Source organism: Bos javanicus, chromosome 3, assembly GCF_032452875.1.
Source record: "Bos javanicus breed banteng chromosome 3, ARS-OSU_banteng_1.0, whole genome shotgun sequence".
In the NCBI taxonomy this organism is placed as follows: Eukaryota; Metazoa; Chordata; class Mammalia; order Artiodactyla; family Bovidae; genus Bos; species Bos javanicus.
In genome coordinates, this window is record NC_083870.1 from 100,967,146 (window position 1) to 100,989,924 (window position 22,779).

Here is a 22,779-nt window from a genome sequence, read left to right on the forward strand (position 1 = left end):
GGGTACTAGACAATAGCATCTTCCCTGACCTTCACTCTGGGGCTCAGTCTTACAGTCTGGAACCTTCAGAAAAGATCTCTTCGATACACATCTGACTCTTAAAAGATGCCAGAAACAGACTCAAATGCCATCCTCGGGATGGAAGATAGGAGGTCAGGGCTAATGGCTGGTGTGGATGACTTACAGATGGACCCCAAACTACGCCCATCCTTTGTGGAGATTGGGAAGACCTTGGAGGAAATTCTGAGCCGCCTACAGGAGGAAGAGCTGGAGAGAGACAGGAAGCTGCAGCCCACAGCCAAGGGTAAGAGATGAAACTAGAATGTCCAGCCTGAACCCATGGGAGGATATTAGGATGGTGGGGGGCGAAGGGGCTTCCCCTCTAGGGCTGTGATCACAGGATCCCATGTACAGAAGAAAGGTAAAGAAGCAGGGGATGATGGGAAAAGTCCTGGAGCTCTGCACTAGCATACCGCCTCCCTTCTGAGTCTGTTTTCTCATTGTTGAATGGGGACAACAGTACCTACCTTTGCTTTCTCAAGTGGTAAAACATTGTGTATGAGATATTGCTTTTATTTGTTATGACTAGAGAGAAACCCTGACTTGACTCACTATTCTTCAGGACTCTTGGAGAAAGGACCTGGGGTGAAGCGACTGAGCTTACTGGATGACAAGATACCGCCCAAGTCCCCACGCCCAAGACGTACCATCTGGCTGTCTCGAAGCCAGTCAGACATTTTCTCCAATAAGCCCCCACGTACAGTGAACGTCTTGGATCCCTACTACCAGCCACAACGAGTTGGTGCTGCCCGAGCCCCCAAAATCAACCCTTTCAGTGCTCGCCAGGACCTCAAAGGTGGCAAGATCAAGTTCTTTGACCTGCCCAGCAAGTCTGTCATCTCCCTGGTATTTGACCTGGATGCACCAGGGCCTGGAACGATCCCCATGGCTGACTGGCAGGAGCCCCTGGGCCCACCTGCTCGCCGGTGGCGTTCTTTGCCTAGTTCACCTGAGTTCTTGCATCAGGAGGCTTGTCCATTTGTGGGCCGGGAAGAATCACTATCTGATGGGCCCCCACCACGCCTCAGCAGTCACAAGTACAGAGTAAGGGAGATCCCACCATTCCGAGCATCTGCCCAGCCAGCTGCTCCAGCCCATGAGGCCATGGACTGCTCCAACGCCCAGGAAGAAAATGGTTTTGGGCCCAGGCCCCAAGGGGTCAGTCCGTGCCTTGCAGGTGCCCCTGAGGAGATGGAAGTGGAAGAAGAAAGGCCAAGAGACTTGGCTCCAGTCCCCTTCTCTGTCTCAGGCATGGGCCTGAGGACCCAGGGAGAGCAGGATGGGTGAGCAGAGTTCATCCCCACCTCACCTTGGGGACAGACCTTCAGCTGAAGCCACAGGGCCCCCTTGGTGCAAAGCCTAGACTCTTCCCGGGGGCCCAGAGAGCACACAAGCTAAGCCAAGCCAGACTTATCTGTGAGGCAAGGCAGCCATGAGAGGCCTTCCTAGTTAGGGCCAATGGCTGATACGAAGCCTCTGAAATCCAGCAAGGAGCTCTGGCTCCCACCAGATCCCCAAGACTTCCCGACAGGACCAGAGGATTCCTAGTTCTAGTGTGAGCTGGCAGGCAGCTATTACCCCAGGTTCTTCTCCTACCCCAGGTCTGTTTCTTGCCCTTTCCTGGGGCATATAAGCTAATGGATGGAACCTGTAGCTGACCAGGAGATCATAAAGGGCATGGCTATTTCTCAGACCTGAAGACTGGGGTGCTTCTTGCCAGAATGTCTAAGACACTTGAATAATAATTGCTGTTTGCACTTACTGCACGGCCAGACCATGTCACTACATTTCTATGCAAGACAAGGCAGAGTGGTGGTCGTGGCTCTCAGCTAACCTATTCAAAGATCTTTTCCAGTTGATTAATCTATTTTCATATTTATGAAGGAGTCTTAATGTTCTGCCCTAAAAGACTTTCAACCTTGTGGTTGGGAGTGGGGCTGATTTTGTAGGCCCTAGGGCCTGCTCTGTGAATTTGTCGACACATGATACACCCAACTGGTTTATACATGGACTGATTTCTTCCCTTTCTGCTATGGCCAGAGCTATGGGAACAGTCTGTCCTAATAGAACCACAATGAGAAATAACCAAAGATGAAGCTGGTCAGATATTTTCATATCTTGTTTCTGGTTTTCTTCTTTTTTTTTTTTTTGGTAAAACTTTCCCAGGACACTTTGAGATTTAAAAATGAATAAAGTCGGTGTTACAGGTGCTGGTCAGCCTTCTTACTTGTACTCTTGTTCTTCAGCCTCTGGGGTAAAGGCAGAAATGCCAGAGCAGTGCAACAGTATCTCTGCCAGGACGCCATCCTATCCCCGAGTAGTTGGGATTAAGTCACTCACAGGCTAGAGGGATCCAGACTCCTCTGATCCACTCTCAGCTTCTGTTCCTAGGCCCTGAGTGCTGCGTAGAAGTTGGGTCAGCTGCTACCCCAAGCCAGCTTCATCTTCTGGTTGTGGGCTTTGGAAGAACGGGAGAACTGGCTCTTAACCACTGTGAGGGGGACAGCTTTGCCACTCAGGTATACCTTGTTGTGACATTCAGGTAGCCATGGTTCAGAGCTACAGGGATGGGATCCTTGGCTCACTCCCACATAGGCCATCACGTAACCTGTCATAAAGGCATCAAAACCAGCCCGATGCAGTCCATCCCCAGGCACTGGGTTAGGACTGACTTGCCTCTCTGGCACTTCTGAGGTGGCCATGTCAGTTGTGACTTGCTTCTCTGGTGCTTCTGAGGTGGCCGTGTCAGTTGTCTCAGCACTTGTTGCTTTAGGCTCCATCTCCAGGTCATTTGTGTGACCTTGCTCGGAGCCAGGTTGGGTCCCAGTCTCATCCTCAGCCACCTCCTGCTCAGTTTCCTCAGGCTTGCGATTGTCCTTACAGACCTGCTTGGTGGGAGGACTGTCTTCAGCTTCCCTAGAAGGCTGTTTCCCAGGCAGGCCCAACAAAGCCCTCCGCCGTTTTTCCTTGCGTCGTCTCCGTCGCCTCTTGTCCTCCAGCGCAGCTTCATCAGTGTCAATGATAAGGTCAATATCATGGGACCGAGGACACTGTGGTCCCAGGGGGCACCAGCCATAGGCCTAGAGGTAGGAAAGAAGCTTAGAGAGGGTTTCCAGGCATCAAAGTCCCTTCCCCAGGAAATGGGCAGGTGTGCTCACCGAGAAGTTGTCACAAATGCTGGTGGAATGAGTACGGTAGGTGGGGGGCGGCGCACAGCAGCGGTAGTCAATATGGGCCCTCATGCTAGAAGGATAGCTGCAGAACTCCAGGGTCAGGTGTGGGCTGCCAGCTGCCCGCTGCTTCCCATTTTCCCGCTCACTGCAACATCACAAGAGGATATGGATCCACTAGCATGTAAGCTCCGTGAGAGTAGGGGTTTTTGTCTGTTCTGTTCACTGCTGAACCCTTGGCACTAAAGCAGTGCCTGCCCCATGGTAGGCACTCACTTAACATCTTAAGTGAATGAAATAATCAGGCTTATGCCAGGCCCCACCCCGTTCCCTCAACCAGTTCCTCACCATTTCCGGAAGGCATATTCTAGGTAGGAGGCCAGAAAGCGGGCATGAAACTCGGCAGCATATTTGGTGTCATAAATGCCAGCGGGAAACATTTCACAAAGGTCAGCAGTGAAGGTTCCCAAGTTCTCGGGCAGGTGTGCGTAAAAGTTCTGGTAGAGGAACACCAAGTCTATCAGGCCGTTGTGTAGTACCAGGGGCCGGCGGGCCCGGATCAGCTCCAGGAACAGTGTCCTCACTGACTGTCTCTGACTCTCATCACCCTAGGTAGAAAGAAAGGGGTCATCAAGAAGGATAGAGTGCCTTAGGGAACCTCTCTTGCAGGACACCTGTCCCAGGCAGCCTCACCTGGAAAGTTCTCCCTTGCTTTCATCTAATTTATTGCTATTCACCAGTTTATCAATCTTGTTTCTCCAGCTCTGTCACTGGTGAGTCCCTATACTCCTAAGAAGCAGATCCTCCCCAGTGTACCCACCCTAGAGTAGTTAAGAAATGAATTCACAAAAGAGGCAGTCTCAAGGCTGAAGATCTACCTTGTCATTGCCCTTGTGGTAGGGGATTCCTTGAGCGTACTGGCGGTTGAAGTTGAAGCCATGCTGTACCAGGAACTGCACAGACTTTGGCTCTATGACATACTCTTCCATGCACAGTAGGGTCAGATTGAACACTTGGGCCAGGTATGAGTGTTCACCCTGGGAGAAAAAGAGAGTCTACTACATCCAGCCTTAGGAGAAAAAAACCTTATAGCTGATGTTCCTCAGTATCTCAATCCCTCCTTCCCTTGCCACAGACCTGGGATGGGGGTGACAGTAACCCATACCTTGTCTGGCTGCTGCTTGAAGCAAGCGAGGCCCAGGGAGAGGATGGAACGGGTCCTGGCAGCATGACACACGGCCTTGTAACGTTCCTCGATGCACCTTGGGGTTGGGTTTGGGGGTGGCTGTGGCTGGGAGTTAGCCTCATGCAAGACCCAAACCACCCAGGACTGTGACCTCCACTCTAGGGTTGAGGTCTGCCCTTCCTGGCAAGGCTAGGACTAAAGAGATCAGGGCATATACTTACTGGTTCAGCAAACACTTCCTGTCCCCAAGCCCACTCAGTTCCTATGGATAAGTAAAGGGAGAGCTGTTAGGTTCTGCAGTACCAGCCCTTTAACCACCACCTGCTCTCCCAGTTCCCTAGCTCTCACCGTGTCCACAGCCACAAAGTTAGCTGTCTTTATGGCCAGGAGGAGGGATGGCCACATCTCCTTGAAGTTGTCACTTTGCACATCCACCACGGGAACCTGGACTACTAGCTCCTCTCCAGATTTTGTGCTTTGGCGGACACCATCTGGAGATAAGAAGGGTGATGGATATTAATGCTCAGGGAAGAGCCCAAGGGAACAGACACCAAGCTAGGCCATGGCTGGGAGCAGGGGCAGCTTCCCCCTCAAGAGTTATATTGCATATGCTTTATACACAGGATTGGAGTGAACAGTGCCCTGAATTTGGGGAGAGAAAGCTTGGGCCTTCCAGTGGCTAATGTAAAATTCTGGGAAAATGTTTCCCCTTAGCATCAAGACCTGTAAAAGTGGAAGGCTGAACTAGATAATCTGTTGAGGTTCCTTTTCCCCATATCCTGCAGGAAATATTTTGCAAGGTTTGAGGACTTCAGGCCCGTTGATATCCCACAAAGCTCTGTAACCGTTCCCATGGTGCCTCAGAGCCACAAGTGGCAGTAGCCAGTATGTGCCAGAGCCTAACAGATAACGCCCCAATCCGTCCCACTTCCTGTGGACCACAACTCCCAACTTCCCCCAATTAACAGCGCCATAAACTCCAGACTACATCTCCCGACATGCCCCGACGGGTCCTAACTAGCCTCCCAACACTCCAGGCTTTTGGAGGCGGGACCGCGGTGCACACCGGGACATGTAGTCTCCTCGTGGCTGATCCAAAAGGAAGGCGCTAGTCCTCCGAAACTTGAGGCAGGTTTCTTAGAACTATGAGTCCGAGGCCCTCCGCTGCCTCGGAGCGCACAGGCTTTGAAAACGGCCCCTGGGAAAGCCACTCACCGTCTGAGACCGTGGGAGCTGAGGCTGCGCCATCGTCACTGTCGGCGGCCATGACACCGCGGGTCCCTCGCTAGTATAGTCACTGGGCACGGGGGACTTCCGCTTCGTCTCCTGTCTCGGTTCCTGCAGTGGGGGATGGGGCGGGGTCTCATGCCCAGAATCGCCGAACAGTCGGACTTCCCTTTAAGATCTCCTGGGTCTGGTGCGGAAGAGGCAGCCTGGCGCGCTAGAGGCAGCCTGGCGCGCGCTGGAATCCTATTGGCCGGCGTGGATCGGCTTGCCGCCAATATTGGCCGGGGCCACGCCCCCTGGAGTTCGTCGGAGAGCTTGGCGCGGGAGATCGCGCGGGAGGTAATTCCTTCTTCCTGTGCGACCTGGCGGGAACGCAGGCTTTCGTGTTATGTTGTCTTCTTCGACTCTGCCCCGGGGTGGGGGTTGGGGTTTTTATGTCTGTAGAGGATGAGATGATACCTGAGCTAAGCTTAAAGCAACCGTAGAAGTTATGCAGACTAGAGAGTGTGGGTGGAAAAAGGATTTGGGAAAAGGCTAGCTCTTAGGGAGGGTGGAGAGCGTTGCATTCCAGCAAGTGAAAGGAGCGGGGAAGGGGACAGGAGATGAGGCTGCGGAGGGTGAAAGCGACCGCTAGCAGGGACACTTTTGAAACAATAGACGCGCGGGATAATAAGGACTTGAATTAGGCTCCAGCAGTGACAGCTTGTAAGCAATTAGGAGTTATAGTTGTTCCTGAGGGGTTTGGGATTTGATTTCTGCTACTGAGAGTTGTCCCTACCGTAGACCAGAACTTTCTCAAGAGCTCTGGTTTCCACCAAGGACTCTGAACCTTTTCTGTCTCTGATTATTTGCTGTTTCAGTTCATCCTTTCTACTGAATCTTTTCATCATCATTCTGAATTGTTTGGATTTCTCCCATTCTGGAAAAAAGGGGTACTTTTAATGCAGTTTGCCTGGCACTGTGCACAACAGTCAACAAAAGACACCCAAGTTTCTTTCATGGAATTTTACAGTTAAGTGGGGAAAGCAGACACTGATCAAAGAATCACAAATAAACATGAAATTATGATTGGTATAAGAGCAACAGTGGAGAAGTACAGAAGAGGGTAAGACTGGGGGGGATCTGATTTGGACATTTAAGTCAAGACCTGAAGAGTAAATAAATGTTAGGACAAGAGCTGTCCAAGCAGAGGAAATGAACTGGGTGAGGCCTCAAGGTGGACAGACACTTTGGGAATTGAAGCAACTATTTCAGGCAAACATGGCTGGAGCGCCGTGGGTGAGGGGATGAGGCAGGTTGAGCTGTTTGTATCCTGCAAAGATACATTAAGAGGATTGGCTCCTGAGAGCAATGGGTGTGACAGCCAACGTCCTTGTGGCCTACAAGGTACTTTGTAATCCTATTCCCCGCACCTTGTTTGGAATGGCACCCACTCCAGTATTCTTGCCTGGAGAAGTTCATGGATAGAGGAGCCTGGAGGGCTACAGTCACAAAATCAGAAATGACTGAGCGACTTTCAGTTTCCCCTTCTTTACCTCTTCGACCTCACCTACTACTCACCCCTTCCTATTCCATTTCTAACCACACTGACTTCCTCAGTCTACAAACACACCGGGAACCCTGCTGCACTAGCACAGGTAGTCATCCGTATGGATAACTCCTTTAACTGCTTTAAGTCATTGGTCAAATATTGCTCTAACAAGGCCCACCTTGACCACGTTCTTTAACATTGCAACATTCCACCACCCTCACTTACTTCTTAGCCCCTTCACAAGTCTACTTTGACTGTTTATGCTAGTTTTTATCACCTAACATCCTATATAATTGGCTGATTTTATGCATTATTTTTTGTAGATCCCATAAACTCTATGAAGGCCCAAACCTTTGCTGTTTTACTTATTGAAGTATTCCAGGCACCTAAAACTGCTTGGACTTAGTAGGCATTCCATAAGGAATTATGGAAGTCAGTGAGTTTGGTCAAGAAGTTTTGCTAGGAAGTGAGTGTGTCTGTGGATGGGATTGGAGGAGGAGGAGGAGAGAACATTCCTCCATATAATGGGATAAAGGAGAAGGAAAGTGCAGATGGGGGGAAGTTTATGCATTGGTTCTTTTTTCTGAAAGCGGAAGCAAGCTCTTGATGAAAATGAGGTGTGAAGCATAGCTAGAATATGGAAGCAACCTAGATGTCCATCAACAGATAAGTGGATAAAGAAGTTGTGGTATATAGACACAATGGAATATTACTTAGCCATAAAAAGGAACACATTTGAGCTAGTTCTAATGAGGTGGATGAACCTAGAACCTATTATACAGAGTGAAGTCAGTCAGAAAGAGAAAGATAAATACTGTATTCTAACACATATATATGGAATCTAGAACAATGGTACTGAAAAATTAATTTATAGGGCAACAGTGGAGAAACAGACATAGAGAATAGACTTATGGACATTGGAAGAGGGGAGGATAGGGTAAGATATACGGAAAGAGTAACATTGAAACTTACAGTACCATATGTAAAATAGATAGCCAATGGGAATTTGCTGTATGGCTCAGGAAACTCAAACAGGGGCTCTGCATTAACCCAGAGGGGTGGGACGGGAGGGGAGTTTCAAAGGAGAGGGATATATGTATACCTATGGCTGATTCAAATTGCCAACATCCGCTGGATCATCAAAAAAGCAAGAGAGTTCTAGAAAAACATCTATTTTTGCTTTATTGACTATGCCAAAGCCTTGGATCACAATAAACTGTGGAAAATTCTGAAAGAGATGGGAATACCAGACCACCTGACCTGCTTCTTGAGAAACCTGTATGCAGGTCAGGAAGCAACAGTTAGAACTGGACATGGAACAACAGACTGGTTCCAAATAGGAAAAAGAGTACGTCAAGGCTGTATATTGTCACCCTGCTTATTTAACTTCTATGCCGAGCACATCATAAGAAACACTGGGCTGGAGGAAGCACAAGCTGGAATTAAGATTGCCGGGAGAAATATCAATAACCTCAGATATGCAGATGACACCACCCTTATGGCAGAAAGTGAAGAGGAGCTAAAAAGCCTCTTGATGAAAGTGAAAAAGGAGAGTGAAAAAGTTGGCTTAAAGCTCAACATTCAGAAAACTAAGATCATGGTATCCAGTCCCATCACTTCATGGGATATGGGGAAACAGTGGAAACAGTGTCAGACTTTATTTTTGGGGGCTCCAAAGTCACTGCAGATGGTGACTGCAGCCATGAAATTAAAAGATGCTTACTCCTTGGAAGGAAAGTTATGACCAACCTAGACAGCATATTAAAAAGCAGAGACATTACTTTGCCAACAAAGGTCCATCTAGTCAAGGCTATGGTTTTTCCAGTGGTCATGTATGGATGTGAGAGTTGGACTATAACGAAAGCTGTACACTGAAGAATTGATGCTTTTGAAGTGTGATGTTGGAGAAGACTCTTGAGAGCCCCTTGGACTGCAAGGAGATCCAACCAGTCCATCCTAAAGGAGATCAGTCCTGGGTGTTCATTGGAAGGACTGATGCTGAAGCTGCAACTCCAATACTTTGGCCACCTGATGTGAAGAGCTGACCCATTGGAAAAGACCCTGATGCTGGGAAAGATTGAGGGCAGGAGGAGAAGGGGATGACAGAGGATGAGATGGTTGGATGGTATCACTGAATCGATGGACGTGGGTTTGGATGGATTCCGGGAGTTGGTGATGGACAGGGAGGCCTGGCACGCTGTGGTTCATGGGGTCGCAAAGATTTGGACACAACAGAGCAACTGAACTGAATGGCTGATTCATGTTGAGGTTTGACAGAGAACAGCAAAATTCTGTAAAGCAATTATCCTACAATTTAAAAAAAAAATCAGGTGTGAAGGAAAAAGTTTGAGGAGAGGGTTTGAACCAGAGTTTCAGCAGGGACTGCTGCTGAAGTCAGCAGTATATATATATATATATATATATATATATATATATATAGTCAAGTATAACTCTGCAGGCAGATCTTTGGAGTTTGAATCAAAAAGTTGCTTAATCACAAGCGTCAGCTTCCTCATAACTGAAATGGAGGTAATCCTAGAACATACCTCATGAGATTGTTAAGAGACTAAGTAAGAAAACTGGTAAAGCATTTACGCTGGGTCTGGCATGTATAACACTCACAACTTAGCTGTTAGATAAAAGGTAAAAGGAGCAGCCAGAACAGTTAGGGAGCAGTGAAGATCAACCAGATGTTTTCTCATTACTAGTGGATAGGCAGCTGCGATTTACTAAATCAGTAGATTAGAAATAAAAATAGCTCATTTCCCCCTCTTCCCAACTTGCCATCTGCTCTCAGGCAAATCTTTTACCCTCTCCGATCCTTAGTTTCTCTGTTTTTTTTCCCTTTGCATTTTATCTTTAAAATCATCATTGAGGTTTCTCCTTTCTATAGGATGAAGGTTTAGACTAGATGATTACTAAAGGCTGTTTCACAGATCGCCAGTCCAGGTTCAATGCATGAGACAGGGTGCTCAGGGCTAGTGTACTGGGATGACCCAGAGGGATGGAATGGGGAGGGAGGTGGGAAGGGGGGTTAGGATGGGGAACACATGTAAACCTATGGCTGATTCATGTCAATGTATGGCAAAAACCACTACAATATTGTAAGGTAATTAGCCTCCAATTAAAAAAAAAAAAGCTGCTTCAGTGTAAATGTGCTACATCTCTAAGGAGATAAACCTCTTATACCTGAGCTCCCAGGGGTACACATATGCTCCTGCACAGGAGGCTTTGGTCCTTGACTCAGCCCAGCTCTGGCCTCTTATTTATGTCTCCAGGTGTATACTAATGCTGGTCCCACTAAGGCCACTTGCAGAAGTTCAGCCCTACTGGTCATATCTCAGTACCACAGCCCCCCAAGAGTAAGTAAGCCCGTGAGCATCCAGGGAGTGCTTGAGAAAAGCTAGACACTTTATATGAATGGTGTGGGGAGGGAGGTAGCTTTACCCTTTACAGGACCCTAAGATTCAGCCTCATGGTGACTGACATACTTTGGCTGGGTCATTCTGTTCTAGCTGATCATGAAGAAGCCACGAGCAGCTGTGGGGAATCGAAGTGGTCGCAGGAAGCAGGCATCCAGCCAGGAGGGAAAGGAGAAATGTGCCTTTGGCAGCAGCCAGGCCAAGCCGTCTGCCCCCAGTGGTAAGGATCTGGGTCCTAATCAGACTCAGGGGCTGGTTTAATTGGCCGTGAAAGGGGGCAAATTCAGGCTGGGAAGAGAGCATGGTATGTATCAAGTCATTAAGGGACTAATTAAGGATCTAATTCTGACTTTGCTCTGTGACTTTGGGATAATTGCTCTGAATAGATGCTTTCTATCAGTGACATGGAGCAGTAGTCTGTGCATTTCCTTCCTCACTTGGCTTTCATGGGATCCAACGAGTTTATCAGCCCGAAAGTGTTCTGTGAATGGGAAGGCCCTCCACAGGTGTATGTTTGGCAGAAACTTGGATTTTCATTATGATCCAGAGACAAAGGAGCCAGGGGTACCTCCCTGGGAAAATAAAGGCTAGAAACTTGACCTAGGCTACAAAACCCTAGAGCCTCCCAGTCTGAGCTCAAGCAAGGGATTGGGGTGGGTGAAGCCTTAAGTGGACAGCCTGAAACCAGGCCTCTGGTGCACAGCCTGTGCAGGGACGATCCCTGAGTTTTCTGAAACCCCAGCAGGGCCGGCCAGGCAGCAGAAGGCATTATTGCAGGCCTCTGTCTCCCCATACCATCTATTCAGAGATGTGGCCGAGGTCACAGCCCTCCAGGAGAGCTTGCTGGATTGGTATGACCGAAAGAAGCGGGACCTACCCTGGAGAAGGCTGGTAGGAGGACAATGGATGTGAGGGGGTGGGTAGGAGGCTGGTGCCCAGCCCCCTCCATACTAACTGCCCATCTGGGATTGCATTGGCAGGTGGAGGGTGAGGTGGACCTAGACAGGCGGGCATACGCTGGTGAGTACATCTCCTTGGAGCAGGGCTGCTTTGCCTAGACGACCTCAGGTTTGGGGTCTAGGAGCTGTGGGCTAAGAGTAGGGCAGCCAGCAGTGTCCTCATGCCAGCTGCTCTTCCCCAGTGTGGGTCGCAGAGGTCATGCTGCAGCAGACCCAGGTTGCCACGGTGATCAACTATTATACCCGATGGATGCAGGTGACTTCTGGGAACAAAGGGAAGGGTCAGTCATGGTCCAGACCCCAGATGACTCCTTGGGGGTAGGGATAAAATAAGGTTTCCTCCACTTCCTTCACCTTTGGCCTCATCTCTTTTTGTCTGCCTTCGGGCTGTAGAAGTGGCCAACGCTGCAGGACCTGGCCAGTGCTTCCCTGGAGGTGAGAACCACCCTAGGGTAGGGGGAATGGGGACTACTGAGGACCGATCCCTGACCCCTGTGACCTCTGACCCCACACACAGGAAGTTAACGAACTCTGGGCCGGCCTGGGCTATTACTCTCGAGGCCGGTGGCTACAGGAAGGAGCCCGGAAGGTAAGGGGTTGACGAGGGGTCTGGGAGCCCCAGGACCTTGGGTGCCTCATAATCATGAACCTTCCCATTCCAATCAGGTGGTAGAGGAGCTAGGGGGCCACATGCCACGTACAGCAGAGACCCTGCAGCAGTTCCTACCTGGGGTAGGGCGGTACACAGCCGGAGCTATTGCTTCCATAGCCTTTGGCCAGGTGAGCCCACTGCCCACCCCCATATTGTGCATGCCCACCTTACTCCCAGACCAGGCTGACTCTGGACTCCTCTGTGCCAGGCCGCCGGAGTGGTGGATGGGAACGTCATACGGGTGCTGTGCCGTGTCCGAGCCATAGGTGCTGATTCCAGCAGCACTCTTGTCTCCCAGCACCTCTGGTAGGATACTGGGGTAAAGAGGAAGATTGGAAAGGTGTCTCCAAAGGGTCTTTGGCTCAGAGCAATGTTCCCTTCTTGTAGGAGCCTAGCCCAGCAGCTGGTGGACCCAGCCCGGCCAGGGGACTTTAACCAAGCAGCCATGGAGTTGGGGGCCATAGTGTGCACCCCGAAGCGCCCACTCTGCAGCCACTGCCCTGTGCAGAACCTGTGCCGGGCACGCCAGAGGGTGAGCCACCCAAGGAAGGGAGGCAGTCAGGGGTCCTAGGGAGTGACCCCTGCCCCATGGCATCCTGCCCTGTCTGTGCCTCTCAGGTGGAGCGGGAGCAGCTTTCAGCCTCACAGAGCCTGCCAGGCAATTGTGACGTGGAGGAGTGTGGTGAGTGGCAGCCCCAGCCCTTCCCTGTGCTGTCAGGGAGCTGCCTGTGGCAGCCTCATTCCCTTTCATCCTACAACCGAGTCAGATTCTACAGAGCTGGGCAAAGACCTGCTCTTTGGGCTTGGTACCCGAGCCCACTTGGCCTGAGTGAGGCTCTTGGATCTCTCTTCCCAGCTCCCAACACTGGACAGTGCCCGCTGTGTGCGCCTCCCACAGAGCCCTGGGACCAGACCCTGGGAGTGACCAACTTTCCCAGAAAGGCCAGCCGCAAGCCCCCCAGGGAGGAGTGCTCTGCCATCTGTGTTCTGGAGCAGCCCAAGGCCCTTGGGGGTGCCCACATTCTGCTGGTGCAGAGGCCCAATTCAGGTACCTGGTCCCTGGCAGTGCAGCGAGGTGGCATGAGCAACAGGGAAGAAATGGAGGCAGCAGCAGCTAAGGCCCCACCCACAGCTGGCTGCCCTCCCTCTCAGGTCTGCTGGCAGGACTGTGGGAGTTCCCGTCAGTGAGTGTGAATGCGGAAGCCTCAGGAGAGCATCAGCGGGCGGCCCTGCTGCAGGAACTGCAGAGTTGGGTGGGGCCCCTCCCGGACACACGCCTTCAGCACCTGGGGCAGGTGAGTGAGGAGAGGAGTGACCAGGAACGATGGCTTCTGTGGCCCCATCTCCGGGTCTGTTTCAGCCTCTTGGCACCCCCTAGGTGGTCCACACCTTCTCTCACATCAAGATGACATACCAAGTATACAGTCTGGCCCTGGAAGAACACACCCCAGTGACCATTGTACCACCCGGCGCTCGCTGGCTGACCCGGGAGGACTTTCACACTGCAGCCGTCTCCACCGCCATGAAAAAGGCACTACCTTTGTTGTCTTCGTTGTGTTTTTTCGTGTTCCCTGCGTGTTCTAAGTAAACCTATTACTATGTAAACAAATGAAAAACATATCTTAAACAAAAGTGCTGGGGCATGAAGTTAAGGGTAGAATACAGAGGTTTGTCTCTTTGCGGGAAAGATGCCAGCCCTGCACTTCCCTCTTCTCGTCTAGGTGTTCCGCATGTATGAGGGCCAACAGCCTGGCACCTGCAAGGTGAGTCTCTTGGCCCTCACCCAGCCATCTCTCCCCAGGGCCAAATCTACAGGTTTTCAGTGAGTTAAGTGATGCATGTTTGGGTGAACAGTCTCCATGACAGAGTTCACTGGGGCGAGAGGAATAGTTCTTGACCTGAAGACCTTACAGGTAGAGAGGGGACAGGAGCAAATGATGGAGACAGTAGTGTCACAGTGTGTGAAATGTACTCAGTTTTGTGGGATATGAAGTGGGGAGCTATCATGTCTATCTGGAAGAATCAGGAATGGATGCTTGGAAGAAGCAGCTGGTAATCTAGGTCCTAGAACTAAATTATTTTCTCCAGGTTTGGAAGGAGAATCAGCAGTAAAGATGTTCTTTCCTGGCCCAAGAGTAGTGTGAGCCAAGGTGAAATACCATACAGCCTGTGAGCTGTTGGATTAGTTGGAGTTAGCAGGACTGGCCCAGGACAGTTAAGGCCGTGAACACTAGGCCCTGAAGGATTTTAGGCGGAGAGAGGAGTCAGATTTGCCTGTTAGGAAGACTACCTCAGGCTGCCTTTTAAAGAATTGATTGATTGAAGAGTTAGATACTGGAAACAGGATGGAAGCTTTACAGTATTAAGGCTAGAATCTGAGCTAGATCAGTGGTACGGGGGGTCGAGGTGGAAGGAGAAGACTCTACTGTCACCTCGGTGTTTCCTTCCTTTGTCTTCTGCACAGGGTTCCAAGAGATCCCAGGTGGCCACCCTGTCCAAACGGAAAAAGCCCAGTCCAGGCCAGCAAGTCCTGGAGAGTTTCTTTTGGCCCCACGTCCCCACTGATGCACCCAGCCTCAACACTGCAGCCCAGTGATGCCTTTGGAATCCTCCACCCCGCTGAGAATCCTGTTTAATAAAATGCTTATTTTTGTAGTCATTCTGGAGGCTTCCCACCCTCTCCTGAGCCCCTTCACTCCTCACCTCTGAGGGACCCAGAAAGTGGTAGAGCTCTGTTTGGTGCTGACTTCTGCTGAGCTCCTAGCCAGCCCTGGGCAGATGGAGGAGGGGGTGTTCTGTCCTGAGTGATCTGTCCTCCTCCAACCCCAGAGAGGGAGAAGGCAGCTGCAGAGAGCCCCTGCCAGTGGCTTACATCCAGCACTCTCCGGCCAGGTCTCTGATTGGAGCTGCGTTATCACCCTAGAGCAGGTGGTTGGGCTTAGCCCTGACTCAGCCCCTCCTTCCTGCAGTGCCTTCTCCCTAGGGAACAGGGAAGTACAGAGGAGAATTTATTTTGCCTTAGACTCCTGTGCTCAGTGACTCTTTGGCAACCCCATGGACTGTAGCCCACCAGGCTCCTCTATCCATGGAATTTTCTAGGCAAAAATGCTGGAATGGGTTGCCATTTAGATCATTTGTTTAGGGATACGTTATATATGGAGTGAAACAATGCAGAAAATCAAATTGGAGGTGTGGTGGAGAGAAATGAGGTCAGAAAGACATAAAGAGGATTCAGAAATACTGGTTATGTTCTATTTCCTAATCATATAATTTTGCTATTCTTTACACTTTGCATATATATTAGATACAGACAATATGAGAAATGTTTCACAGTTAAAAAAAAATCCCACCTCTCTGGACCCCTGTGAGAGTTTCAACTTGTGGCAGGTACTGATGAGATGGAAGCCCCTAAAGACAAAAGCTGTTACTCCAGGCCTCCGTGAATGTCCCTCAGTTCCAGCAGGCTCTATGCCGAACTTTCCAATGCTCCGGGACAGCCGGCTGCATCCAGCTTGGGCCCTTTGCAGGCTTCTTGGACCCTGGCAGCTTGCTCCTGCACAGACTGCCACAGGGCCCGAATGTTGCCTTGGCCAAAGCCAGTGGCCCCCTGTCTCTGGATCAGCTCCAGGAAGAAAGTGTCCTCCGCAAACAGGGACTTGGTGAAGACCTGAAGCAGAAACTTGCCTCTGTCACCATCTAGCAATACCCCCTGTCGGGCCAGCAGGTTAGGCTCCTGCCCTGCAGCCAGGATCTGCTCCTCCTTGCCTGGCTGCTGGTAGTAGGCCTTAGGAGGAGTCAGAAGCTGACCCCCAGCCCCTGCCACCCCTTCAGTGGCTTCCTTGATACTGGGTGTGTACAGCCCCACATGCTGCAATCCAGGTCCCCTGTTCCGGGCCAGAAACTGCTCCACCTGGTCCTGTCCGCTGGTGGCCCTTGGCAGGGACTCTGCCAGCACAAGGGTGGGGACAGCGCTGCCGACAGGGCCCTGCAGGGCGGTGAGCCTCAGCCCGCCAAGCCCAGACCCTGCTGCCACCTCCAGCCCCAGCTCTGGATCCTCACCTGGGCTCAGTGGCAGGTGGTGAAAGCCTAGACAGTCGTGGAACCAGTGCAGCAGTTTTGGGGAGCTGCTGGGGTTGCAGGCCAAGGTCAGGTGATCGACGTGGCTGAACCAGCCCGGGCCGGGTGTGGAGGGCACAGGGCTAAAGCCAGGCAGGAAGGGCCCACCGAAACCAGTGCGCTCCAGCAGAGTCAGGCTGAGGTTGCCTGCCGGCGAGCTTACCACGGCATAGGTGGCAGCGCCCTGCTCATCTCGCACGCTGACAGGGGGCACCGGCACGCTGCAGCCCAGCGCTGCCAGCCCCCGGGCGGCAGCGCCCGCGTCGGCCACGTCGAAGCACAGGTTTGTGGCGCTGGGTATCCCATGATGCGGGTCCAGGCCATACAGTGGCTCTCCGGGCCCCGCGCCCTCATTCACCAAAAAGACAGCGTCGCCGCTGCGCAGAGCCAGTTGCCTCCAGCCGTCTGCTTCCCGTACTGCCAAAGGCTGAAAGCCAAAGAGGCGCTGCAGATCCCGGGCGAGGGGTAGCCCCGCCGGCACGTGGAAGGCGATATGACACAGACGGCGGACGGGCGCGGCCATAGCGGTCTGTATGGCGACCCTGGCCTGTCCTTCCCCTGGGGACACTCACTTGTCATTCAGGACTCCGAGACTCTCAGTCTTGTCGTCGGAAGCCGGTGGAGTCCAATTTTGCCGGCAAAACACCTTCCTCGATCTTTTTCTGGCAGAAGCCACAGACGGACCCCCTTGGGGGCTTGCAGTTCCTGCTGCCGAGCTACCACAAACTGGAGCTGCCTGGGGACCACCAAGTCTGAACTGCGGCTTTTGAGAACCACGTGGAGGCACGGCAGGAAAGGGGCGGGAGAGGGGGCGGAGCCAGTGCCTGCCATTCTCCACCTTCTGCTCAGCCTGTGTCGCAGACGGTACCCCGGGGACACAGGACTGCCCCCCTCCCATGGCCTCTGGCTGGGCCTTACCCTTGAGCACTGACCTTCCCATGGCTTCTGTCTGGGCCACACACCCTTGGGCACTGATTCTCCCCCCAACTCTCGAGATCACAATAGCTGCCTTCACTAGATTCCAGGCATTGGGCTCCCATTCATGCCCAACCTCAGAGCAAAGGGAATCAGCTCTAGTTGGGGGAAAAGCCCGGATTTTCTCCCTATAAGCACGGAATTTTTAGCAATTTTCCTGCTTTAGCTTAAAATATTTGGAGAATTTTGCTTTTAAGTCCTAATGTTCCTAAAACTTAAAAAAGAAAAAAAAATGCTTTAAGTTACAGATTTTCACTCTTTCTCCAAAATAGTGTAGAGAAATTTGTTATAGGAAGATAAACCATTTATATAGCTCCTACATGCATCTATCTTTTGGGAAATCTCTCAGTTGCACCTCTTTATTCAACCCCACTTCTCCCTTAATATGGTTTACCCTCCTTATCCTAAACAAGATTTACAGGGAAAAAAAAACACACACACAAAAAAACAGTGGCTCAGGATCTGAAAGGAACAGCTGCATGGGTGTCCTTTCTCACCCTCCTGACTCTATTGAAAGAAAAGTGAAAGTCACTCAGTTGTGTCCAACTCTTTGAGATCCCAGGGAATAGTCCATAGAATTCTCCAGGCCAGAATATTGGAGTGGGTAGCTGTTCCCTTCTCCAGGGAATCTTCCCAACCCAGGGATCGAACCCAGGTCTCCCAAATTGCAGGTGGATTCTTTACTAGCTGAACCACCAGGAAAGCCTTAGGATTGAACAAGCCCTCCCTGCTCTTTGCAGTTTCTTGATTGGGTACTGGGCCAGAGAAGCTTAGTGGGGGCACTTCTGGTCTTGTCATTCAGAACAGTGTGAGATCCCTGGGTTGAGGAAATTAGGAGTCTTTTGGAACTTCACCGGTAGCTCTTGAAGGGATTGGAAGGGCATTCCAAGAAGGGCAAATTGCATAAACAAAAGCTCAGTGAGGAGTGTGAGCCAAGCCCTCAGAGGACCCATGGAGCATAAGGTTGGGGAGACAGTGGGACGGATGCTATGGTCTGAGGCATTGTAAAAGAGATTCCTTTATTAGGCGGCCTGGTGTGACAACTTATTATTGAGTTTCATTGGCAAGAGGAAGAAGGATGGAACGAGAAGACAGGGCTTAGCAAAAGGCCTGGCTGAGTGTTCAGGCCTATAGTCAGTAAGTCAGTACCTGGAAGCTGGTCATTAGTGGTGAAGGGCACTTTGTGCTATTCTGCACACCAGTGATTTTGAGAACATGAGCTTCAGAAGCCATTAAGACCTGGTATTATAATTCACCTCCAATTCTGACTAGCACCTGTATAACTTTGAGCAAGTTGCTTAACCTCTCTGAGCCTTAGTTTCTTCATCTGTAAAAATAGGAATAATAATATTACCTAGTTCATGGGATTGTTATGATTAAAAGAAATAGTATGTGGTATAGTATATGGATGAAGCACAAGCTGGAATCAAGATTGCTGGGAGAAATATCAATAACCTCAGATATGCAGATGATACCACTCTTATGTCAGAAAGTGAAGAACTAAAGAGCCTCTTGATGAAAGTTAAAGAGAAGAGTTAAAAAGTTTGCTTAAAGCTCAACATTCAGAAAAAAAAGTTCATGGCATCCAGTCCCATCACTTCATGGCAAATAGATGGAGAAACAGTGGAAACAGTGGCAGACTTTATTTTTGGGGGCTCCAAAATCACTGCAGATGGTGACTGCAGCCATGAAATTAAAAGACGCTTACTCCTTGGAAAGAAAGTTATGACCAAACTAGACAGCATATTCAAAAGCAGAGACATTACTTTGCCAACAAAGATCCATCTAGTTCAGGCTATGGTTTTTCCAGTAGTTGTGTATGGATGTGAGAGTTGAACTATAAAGAAAGCTGAGTGCCAAAGAATTGATGCTTTTGAACTTCAGTGTCGAAGACTTTCGAGTCCCTTGGACCACAAAGAGATCCAACCGGTCCATTCTAAAGCAAATCAGTCCTGGGTGTTCATTGGAAGGACTGATGCTGAAGCTGAAACTCCAGTGCTTTGGCCACGTGATGCGAAGAGCTGACTCATTTGAAAAGATCGTGATGCTGGGAAAGATTGAAGGCGAGAGGAGAAGGGGACGACAGAGGATGAGATGGTTGCATGGCATCAGCAACTCAGTGGACATGAGTTTGAGTAATCTCTGGGAGTTGGTGATGGACAGGGAAGCCTGGTGTGCTGCAGTTCATGGGGTCGCAAAGAGTTGGACATGACTGAGCAACTGGACTGAACTGAACTGATAGTATATGGCAAGACGCCAATTTTAGCCTGTGAACCTGGGCCCAATTGTGGGGTGAAAGGGCTACTCCTTCCTAGGCCTGAGCACTGGGAAGGCATTGGGAGGGTTCTGGCTTTGGTTGTAGATTCTGAGGGAAGGAACCATGGGAATAGGGTTCTGAGGGTTGGTACCTAAAATGTGGTGTTCTGCCCCAGCTCTCATGATTAGGGCCCCAAGGGAGCAGCTTCCAAGTCTTTGGTCCAGGAGAAGGAATTTCCACTGAAAGGCCCCAGTTATGGACAAAGGGAACAGAAACAGGACCCTTGGCCCATCACTTTTGACCTGGGAGAGGGTAGATTTCTGGAGGCTAAGTTAGGGCTGTCTGAAAGAAAAGGGTGACCTCAACTGTGGCACGTTGCCCTGCAAGGGCACTGTGCTTGACTCGGGCCCGGGGCATAGACTGGGGTCTGGAGACCAGCTGGGAGTAGAAAACTAGACTCTAATTCCTGTAGCCCTGCTGGCGTCTGGCCATGCCCAACGTAGGACTCCTGTCCTCCTGGCATCAGGACCCTGCAGAAGTTTCCCAAGATGGGTCCTTGGAGCCTGGCAGGGATTGCACTCCTGCCAGGAGAAATATTAATAACCTCAGATATGCAGATGACACCACCCTTATGGCAGAAAATGAAGAACTAAAGAGCCTCTTGATGAAAGTGAAAGAGGAGAGTGAAAAAGTTGGCTTAAAGCTCAACATTCAGAAAACTAAGATCATGGCATCCAGTCCCATTACTTCATGGCAGATAGATGGGGAAACAGTGGAAACAGTGGCTGACTTTATTTTTCTGGGCTCCAAAATCACTGCAGATGGTGATTGCAGCCATGAAATTAAAAGACGCTTACTCCTTGGAAGGAAAGTTATGACCAAACTAGACAGCATATTAAAAAGCAGAGACATTACTTTGGCAACAAAGGTCCGTCTAGTCAAGGCTATTGGAGAAGGCAATGGCACCCCACTCCAGTACTCTTGCCTGGAGAATCCCATGGATGGAGGAGCCTGGTAGGCTACAATCCATGGGGTCGAGAAGAGTCAGACACCACTGATCGACTTCACTTTCACTTTTCACTTTCATGCATTGGAGAAGGAAATGGCAACCCACTCCAGTGTTCTTGCCTGGAGAATCCCAGGGACGGGGGAGCCTGGTAGGCTGCCGTCTATGGGGTAGCACAGAGTCGGACACGACTGAAACTACTTAGTAGTAGTAGTCAAGGCTATGGTTTTTCCAGTGGTCATGTATGGATGTGAGAGTTGGACTATAAAGAAAGCTGCGCATCGAAGAATTGATGCTTTTGAACTGTGATGTTGGAGAAGACTCTTGAGAGTCCCTTGGACTGCAAGGAGATCCAACCAGTCCATCCTAAAGGAGATCAGTCCTGGGTGTTCATTGGAAGGACTGATGTTGAAGTTCAAACTCCAATACTTTGGCCACCTGATGCGAAAAGCTGACTCATTGGAACAGACCCTGATGCTGGGAAAGATTGAGGGCAGGAGGAGAAGAGAACGACAGAGGAAGAGATGGTTGGATGGCATCACTGACTCAATGGACATGGGTTTGGGTAGACTCCGGGAGTTGGTGAGGGACAGGGAGGCCAGACGTGCTGCTGTTCATGGGGTCGCAAAGATTCGGAAACGATGAGCGACTGAACTGACTGACTGACTGGGGCTACTGATGCTGAGGGTGGAGACCTGAGCAAACCGGCCTGTAGTACACGAGGGCGCGTGGTCCGAGAGGTGAGGTGGTGACGCCACGTCTAACACATCTGCCGTCTACAACGACAAGGTCAGAAGAGGTCGAGGTGGGGGGTGTGGAGGGCCAAGAGGTCGAATTCGTGGAGCGCTCAGTCTAGGAAGCCGGCTATCCGAGGTGCCCTCTACCTCAGAGGAAATTCCGTTCCTCAGCAGCTTCCAACTCTTTCCCCGACCGCTTCCCCTCCCACTTTTCGCCTCTTTACTCACAAGAGCTCTCACCGTTCAAGCCCCTCCCACCCCTCTCCTCCCCGCCCAGTCCTTCCATGACCGCGCCCGACTCCGCCCTTCCCCGAGCCCGCCCCTCCCAAGCTCCGGACTTACTCTCTTCCTCAGAAACACGCTCCAGGAAGGTCCCGCCTTTCAGGCGGCGCCTCTTCCGGGCCCCCACCCTTTCAAGGAGACTCCCTCTGTAGCTCCCTCCTTTCTGGCTTTGCCCTCGCCCTTCTTCCGCATGATTCCGTTCTCCTTGAGTCCTTGACTTTTTATAAGGAGTGAGCTGGAAGACCTTAAAGAAGGTGACTTTGTGCGTGTGTGTGTGTGTGTGGTAAAATACATATAATATTTACCATGTTCCATTTTTAAGATACAGTTCAGTGGCATTGAGTACATTCGTGTTGTGCAACCAGCACCTCTTCCACGTACAGAACCCTTTTTCCACAGCTGAAGCGCTACCCATTAGATAATTCTCCACTCGCCCCTCCCCCCAGCCGCTGGCACCCACTCTTCTGTTTTTCTGTCTCTGTTATAATTTTGACTACTCTAGGTACCTCATGTAAGTGAAATTGGGCAGTGTGTGTTTGGTTTATTTCATTTAGCTTGATGCCTGTAAGTTTCATCCATGTTGTAACATGTCAGAATTCCGAGTTGGTGACTTTTTAATTAATTCTTGAAGGAAGTGTGGGGCAAGAGGAACAAAGGTAAAGGCTCAGAGGCAGGAATGGGGCTGGTGTGCTGGAGCAAAGGACCAGTGAAGCTGGAAGAAGATAGGGAGGAGAGGTAATAGTGGCTTTTAGCCTGTTAGGACTTTGGCTTTTACTCCTCTGAGAAAGATGGGCTTCCTTGGTGGCTCAGATGGTAAAGAATCTGCTTGCAATGTGGGAGATACAGGTTTGATCCCTGGGTAGGGAAGATGCCCTGGAGAAGGGAATGGCTACCCACTCTAGCATTCTTGCCTGGAGAATCCCATGAATAGAGAGGAGCCTGGCGGGCTACAGGCCATGGGGTCTCAGAGAGTCTGACAGGACTGAGTGACTAACACTCGCTTAAAAAAAAAAACACTTTCATTTTCTAACAAGATAGGAAGCCATTGGAGGTTTTAAGATGAAGGCTGACATATCAGACTGCATTTTCATTGAACCTAGCTGGCTGCTGAGTTGATAATAGGCTGGAGGGGTGCCAGGGCAGACTGGGGAGGCCAGTGAAGAAACTGTTGCTTCTAACATTGTCTGGAGGTCTAGGGA

The 22,779-nt window shown here is 50.6% G+C and overlaps 4 protein-coding genes across 14 annotated transcripts in view; 2 read left to right on the plus strand and 2 right to left on the minus strand.

The window, feature by feature from the left end:
• The window catches only part of TESK2 (testis associated actin remodelling kinase 2), a 137,676-nt gene extending 135,406 nt beyond the window's left edge, over window positions 1-2,270 (plus strand). For all 7 annotated transcript variants that reach the window (XM_061413109.1, XM_061413115.1, XM_061413111.1 and 4 more), the window contains 2 exons: window positions 187-304; window positions 623-2,270. In XM_061413109.1, coding sequence (XP_061269093.1) covers window positions 187-304; window positions 623-1,347 — 843 coding nt within the window. In that variant the 3' untranslated portion in view covers window positions 1,348-2,270. The remainder of the gene's footprint in view (window positions 1-186; window positions 305-622) is intronic.
• Window positions 2,167-5,722, minus strand: TOE1 (target of EGR1, exonuclease). Of its 2 annotated transcripts, none has more exons than XM_061413118.1 (8): window positions 5,632-5,722; window positions 4,765-4,907; window positions 4,638-4,678; window positions 4,396-4,450; window positions 4,109-4,267; window positions 3,579-3,838; window positions 3,219-3,378; window positions 2,167-3,140 (listed from the first exon to the last, which is right to left on the minus strand). In XM_061413118.1, exons 1-8 carry the CDS (start codon window positions 5,681-5,683, stop codon window positions 2,478-2,480), a joined length of 1,533 nt encoding a protein of 510 aa, XP_061269102.1. In that variant the 5' UTR covers window positions 5,684-5,722; the 3' UTR covers window positions 2,167-2,477. The 2 variants fall into 2 exon arrangements, with proteins under 2 accessions (XP_061269102.1, XP_061269100.1); XM_061413116.1 differs by having other exon boundaries at window positions 4,396-4,492.
• A 44-nt stretch (window positions 5,723-5,766) lies between these two features.
• Window positions 5,767-14,866, plus strand: MUTYH (mutY DNA glycosylase). Of its 4 annotated transcripts, none has more exons than XM_061413098.1 (17): window positions 5,767-5,982; window positions 10,453-10,548; window positions 10,690-10,816; window positions 11,339-11,487; window positions 11,577-11,616; window positions 11,738-11,811; window positions 11,949-11,990; window positions 12,073-12,144; window positions 12,222-12,335; window positions 12,416-12,513; window positions 12,595-12,739; window positions 12,826-12,889; window positions 13,064-13,255; window positions 13,360-13,502; window positions 13,586-13,738; window positions 13,929-13,970; window positions 14,672-14,866. In XM_061413098.1, exons 1-17 carry the CDS (start codon window positions 5,767-5,769, stop codon window positions 14,801-14,803), a joined length of 1,899 nt encoding a protein of 632 aa, XP_061269082.1. In that variant the 3' UTR covers window positions 14,804-14,866. The 4 variants fall into 4 exon arrangements, with proteins under 4 accessions (XP_061269082.1, XP_061269083.1, XP_061269084.1 ...); XM_061413099.1 differs by having other exon boundaries at window positions 11,342-11,487; XM_061413100.1 differs by having other exon boundaries at window positions 10,453-10,536.
• Window positions 14,867-15,451: 585 nt separating this feature from the next.
• Window positions 15,452-17,394, minus strand: HPDL (4-hydroxyphenylpyruvate dioxygenase like). Its single transcript, XM_061413126.1, has one exon. The coding sequence runs from the start codon at window positions 16,844-16,846 to the stop codon at window positions 15,674-15,676; it is 1,173 nt and encodes a 390-aa protein (XP_061269110.1). The 5' UTR covers window positions 16,847-17,394; the 3' UTR covers window positions 15,452-15,673.
• Between the last annotated feature and the right edge of the window lie 5,385 nt (window positions 17,395-22,779).